The 5,983-nt window shown below is 35.2% G+C and overlaps 1 protein-coding gene across 2 annotated transcripts in view; it reads right to left on the reverse strand.

The window, feature by feature from the left end:
* The window catches only part of LOC144973389 (aquaporin-8-like), a 49,822-nt gene extending 44,054 nt beyond the window's left edge, over nucleotides 1-5,768 (reverse strand). Inside the window, exons 1-2 of one of the 2 annotated variants that reach the window (XM_078915751.1) lie at nucleotides 5,540-5,768; nucleotides 4,971-5,191 (exon numbers count right to left, since the gene is read on the reverse strand). In XM_078915751.1, the coding sequence (XP_078771877.1) occupies nucleotides 4,971-5,191; nucleotides 5,540-5,569 (251 nt within the window). In that variant the 5' untranslated portion in view covers nucleotides 5,570-5,768. Of the gene's footprint in view, nucleotides 1-4,970; nucleotides 5,385-5,539 lie in introns of those variants that run through there. The other variant, XM_078915750.1, reaches the window with a different exon arrangement.
* Between the last annotated feature and the right edge of the window lie 215 nt (nucleotides 5,769-5,983).

Here is a 5,983-nt window from a genome sequence, read left to right on the forward strand (position 1 = left end):
TCTTAAAGCATTTAACTTTTAGTAGTGGTGGTAGTAGTAGTAGTAGTAGTAGTAGTAGTAGTAGTAGTAGTAGTAGTAGTAGTAGTAGTAGTAGTAGTAGTAGTTGTTGTTGTTGTTGTTGTTGTTGTTGTTGTTGTTGTAGTAGCAGTGGTGGTGGTAGTAGTAGTAGTAGTAGTAGTAGTAGTAGTAGTAGTAGTAGTAGTAGTAGTAGTAGCTATAGTAGCGGGAGCAATAGCAGCAGCAGTAACAGGTGACTGACAAGAGCATTGCAATATAGATAAAAACATGTATAATAATATAACTGTATCACAGATGGACCATTGTTATGAGATAAAGTTAAATATACTTGAAGGCTGCTAATCCTGCTTCATTGCTATCAACTATAATTTTATCTGTCCAATAAAACAAATTTAATACATGCCATGTATCGTTCTGATGATGAATGACGATATGCTTTTAGAGTAAAATATTTACATGTTCTGCATGCCGTTTGTGTCATATCAACTCACAAAATATGTAAAACATTTAAATTATATAAATAGAATGAAGATGACGTCACTCGCGTGTTCGTTATTGTTTTTTGGGTTTTTTTTTTTTTTTTTTTTTCCACCAACGTATTTGATTAATTCTCACTAAACTGTATTAATAAGACTATAAACGACCAAGGTTACACATCGTTTTGTGTGTTGGTCCGTTATATTTCCGGATGGCAATGTTGTGAGTATCTCAGCCAAGCTCTTGTCTGTCAGTGTGACTGTTCTGAGAACCCGACAGGCGGTCTCAAAACAATAACAAAGAGCCGAGTAACGCCAAGAGTATTCAATTTATTGGTGGAATGCGTTTAGAAGGAACGATGTTGAGTGGAACTAAGCTTTTTGTTATGATTTTAGGTGGCCTGTTAGTGTTTGGTTCTCACTAAATTATATCAATCAGACTATAAACACTAAAGGTCACACACATTTTTGTGTTAGGATATTTTAATTTGGTTGACCAATGTTGTTAGTATTTTACCTAAATGCATAGCATCAATGAGGCAATCGTGTCTTCCAAACGTGCTCAAACCAGTTGACCATGAACCTCAAATCGCATCGCTTTTACAGGTTACTATTGTGAAAACCACTATGTCGTAAGTGAAACTGTTTGATTCCATTCCACCAACCGAAATAAAACGATTTCCAGACAAAGACTGTACACTGAGTGCATTCGTTTTCCACTCCGGTCTGACTTGCTCTCCACTTGACCTTTCTTTTCACTTGTTTTATCATAGCAACGTGAGTGCAACACACTCGTTTTTAGTTGCCGAACCGAACAGGAACCGAACGCGAACGTTTAATCTCGGAATTTAAATTTCTTTCATTTTTCAACCAATAAAGTGAAGCAACACACGGAGTTTCTTTGTTATTGTTTTTAGAACACCTTTGGATGAAGAGTTCTCACTGATTACACATTCAGTTTTTGTTTGCTTGTATGGTTCACGTGTTTGTTGTGAGTAATTTACATAAATGCATTGGAAGTTGTAAGCATTCAAGCTGAACAAAATGAACTGATGAGTTGTGGACATTTCAAAACGTGTCAACACATTTTATGATGTTTTGAATTCATTTTACAATGTGACCAACGACTTGAACACATTGAAAAAAATATTTAGATCGTCATTATTTAATTCTTGCTTACTTACAATAATTGATGCTATGCTTTTAGCTAAAAGACTCACAAGATCCGCCAGTCGAATATAAGGTACGAACACACAAAAAAATGTGTAACAATGAACGTTTATAGTCTGATTAATATAATTAAGTGAGAACTAATCATAAAAATGGCTGCCTAAAAAAAAAAAAAGGTTGAGTGACGTCAACTTCGTCCTTCTATATGATTGTGTTGATTTTGTTAATATTGCAGTTCTGTTTTGATTTGTAATCTGTTTTGGCAAAATGACGAAAACAAGCTTTTAATATTTGAATGTTTGAATCTAAAATGATATCATAATGAGTCCAGGGAACAGTGTTTTGTTTGGATTCCTGCCTTCGACAAAAATGTAATTAACACACTCTGTTATCACATCATTTTGAATTATCCACGTACGTTTATATTTATGTGTAAACGAAACACAGAATCACGCAACTAATAAAATATTGAAAAACTACTCCTATTTTTTTTTGGTTTGTTTCAAGGGTTTTGCGGCGCTTGCAACAAGTTAGGTCATGTCAGTGCCAGTAAAAAGAAAGAAAATTGGATAGTAAAAATATTATAGCTGTACAATTAAACGGAATTGAGGAAAAAGTAAGACAAAGAGGAATTGTTCAAATAGGGAACAGATGTAGATTCTAAGAGCACATTATCAGTGTACTTAGTTTGAGATCACCTAGAAGTTTCACCCATACACCAGCACAAGATCCCACTAAGAGGAATATTCTCAAATGTTAGCAAATCATATGTTAAACATTAAAAGAAAATAACAGTACATAATAGAAAGATGATTTACAGGGGAAAAATACCATCTCCCAAAAATATAACTATACATTCGACAGTTTCCCTCCCAGCCAAGGACTCCGGCCAGGGTCAGGACAAAAACAAGACATAACAGAAGGCAAATTGGAAAACAGATATAGGGGGATAGAAGACACAGTAAGTGCCTCCATGCTAACTATTTGAGGTCGGGAACCCCATCCAATACTCCTTCATGTTTTGTTCTTTGAAATTATCAATAGGTCACCAATAATAGGATTCAATAGTCTGACATCACGTCCGCCCAGCAACGAGCAGCTTGGTTCTAAACAAAGAAAATCGGTACTTTTTATTCTTCATGCTGGCTAGAACTTTTCCACATGTCATGTGATCAGTATGTATAAAAGTCAAAACACGTTCAGATTTATAATGTTTTTCTCCTCACTTTTATGCTCGTCGGAGAAGTATTTCATAAGGGCGGCGGCATTGTTCCGATAGTTTAGAACTAGAAGCAAATTAAAGATGTTCAATCTAAGGCTAGTAAAACACTCGGAATAGTGAAACGAAATTTCAAGAATCTGAAAACAAAACACATGACTACCATCTACAAGACTATGGTTAGATCAAAGCTGGAATATGCTAACTGCATATGGTATCCGAAGTTTGAGGGAGACAAAGACTGTTTGGAAAGAGTGCAAAGGAGAGCAACAAAACTTATCACACACCTGAAAGACAAAACATACTGTGAGAGATTGAAAGAATTAAATCTCCCGACCTTAGATTACAGGAGAAGAAGGGGAGATATGATCCAAACATATAAAATAGTAAAGGGAATAGACAGGGTAGAGGCAGGATTCCTTAAACCAAACAAGAACATTCAGACACGAGGAAACAGCAAGAAACTGAAAAAAGAACGTTTTAAAACAAATGAAAGAAGGAACTTTTTTTCATCTAGAATTGTAAATAACTGGAATAAACTACAAGAAACCACAGTATCAGCAAAAAATTTGAATAAATTCAAAGCAGAGTTGGAGATAAGCAACACCCTAGGAAACAAGTTCAATTATAAAAATTGGTCCAATCATTAATAGATGAGGAGGAGCGAAGGAGACTACACCAAGTCTAAAAGCTCTATACAGAGGTATCCAGGTATCCAGGTAGTTACTAAGTCAATATGCGTCATCACGAGGGAAGTGACGTCACGACTGTTGAAACCTATTGGACAGAATTTGGTCGAAAATTGGTCTCCTCAACACCACATGAGTTGGAGTTTTTGTATTTATTTATTTTTTTTTTTTGCCAAGATTAAGATTCATTTTAAGTGACGATATTTGAAGGGCGAGTATTGTGCCTTTAATTTTAAATAAATGTTTCAAAGTACGGCTCTATTGGATGGTAAAAACTGACGTGCATTTATTTTCAGTTCTGATAACGCATCTCATTATGGGCTCATTGTTGTAATGGAAATCTCAAAAATTGCACAAAAGAATTGTCCATTATAACAGTGCTAAACTAGGCCCATAAGTAGGTTCGGATATCAGACCTGCATATGTGTAAACGTGGGTAAAAACGATAAGGTATGTGGTTTTCTTTTTGTTCTGTTTAATGACGGCAAATTGGATTAACTTTAACTTGATTAGGTCTGGGTTAAGTGAACCTCAATGTTAGTCGCCATACGGATGAATGAATGAATGAATAAATACATGATTTATTGACGGTAAAAAAATCCATATCATGCATACATCTTTTGTACATAACAACAACTATAAACAAGGACAACAAAATATAAAAATAATAATTAGAAAAAAAAATAATGTATATTTTATTCAAAAAATCTGATTTAAAATCAGTAAGCCCTTTAAGGCTTTTCACCGACATAGGAATTTTGGGAATCAGTAAGCCCTTTAAGGCTTTTCACCGACATAGGAATTTTGGGAAAAAAATGCTTCGCACATAGATTAAATACTATAATGTTATACATAAAAAGGCACCGTGGCATATCACCGTTTTGAGACAGTTGGTCACAATGGCCATGTAAACTTCATGATCCCTTTTAGCATTTTCACCATCCCGAAATAGCTTTAACTTTTATATAGCGCAATATCCACTACTGAACGTGCTCAAGGCGCTATCAACGGAATCCCTAGCCAACAGCAACACTTAACGTGTTGGACAAGGCAAGACGCCTGATAGGTGATATTACAATTGTTCAGAAAAAACGCTGCTAATGGTCAGGTACTCATTTTACACCTGAGTATGTTGAAAGAATGTGAGTAAAGAGCCTTTTTCAATGACTAAAATAACTATGCGCCGCCCCCAGAGCGTACTCGAACCATGTACCTTCCGATCCGAACGCGAGTGCCATACCACTAAACCACAGTAAGAAACCGACTATAAGAAAACATTTTAGGGCGACGAATCACAAAAAATAGTTATTTACAATCCAATAATAATAATAATAATAATAATAATAATAATAATAATAATAATAATATATAGTTTTTAAAAAATATATATATTCTTACCTGATAGGAGCTGCGACAGCGACCAGCAGGATAATGGCGAAACCGTGAGCTAAAGAAATGGAGATCGGGTTCCCATTATTGACACTCATTGTTCCAATGAAGACGAAGAGGGTTGTGGCCAGGAATTCAGCAATGCAGGGTTGGATGAGGCCTCTGAAGACGCCACCCTCAAAGGAATTGTCCTTCTTGATGAGTGGATCCCTGTCCGACACGACGTTTGTCTGTCGAGAAGTATCAGAGTTTGGTTCAATTTCGAATGTCCCGTTATTGGTCATCATGAGAAATGGTTAAGTTTCTCTAATAATTACGTAGTTTAATTAACAATGAAAATTCAATCCAGGGGAATATTGCGAAAAAAGATGAAAAAATTATCAAGGTGCGTCCGGAAAATTGAAGTTTCGTGAAAAACTTTTTTTTTTAATTGATATAATATTTTCAAAAACAATCAATGTTGCATGCAAATTTTGGTGAGTAAATTATTAGCTGTGTCAAACTATCAGTGTGTTGAAAGTTCTATAGGTGTTGAATTCAATGTTTATTTAGAGATGAACAAGTACACATTTACTTACAAGGCAGCAGCATATATCTTTAAAACCCATTTCACTCCTAGTAAATATAACTGTATTGTTTATGAGGTTGTCGACGAAACGGGCGTTTATTCGGAGTAAGTGTAACTGCAGGGATGCTTTGAAAACTAATAACTCGAAAATTTCACGCTGACAAAACGTATGTATCGTTCACGCACCACCCGCTGAATCAATAAATTAAACTGAAGTGGGCGACAGCTCACCGGGTCGCGCGTTTTATTTCAATCCCATGTAAGGTAGTCTGATTTGTATGGATGGGCGCTAAACGATACAATATCGAATAGTACTCGATACTGAGATTTTCCAGGTTAAAAAATAAACTCTTACCGTAATCGCCATATAAATATTAACATATAATAATATTTATTATAATATTTAACTTTCATCTATGCCCTTTTTTAGAAATAAAAAAGTCATTTAAGAGAA

Source organism: Berghia stephanieae, chromosome 5 (genome assembly GCF_034508935.2).
Source record: "Berghia stephanieae isolate SIO BIC M18660-M18661 chromosome 5, UCSD_Bste_1.3, whole genome shotgun sequence".
Taxonomy (NCBI): Eukaryota; Metazoa; Mollusca; class Gastropoda; order Nudibranchia; family Aeolidiidae; genus Berghia; species Berghia stephanieae.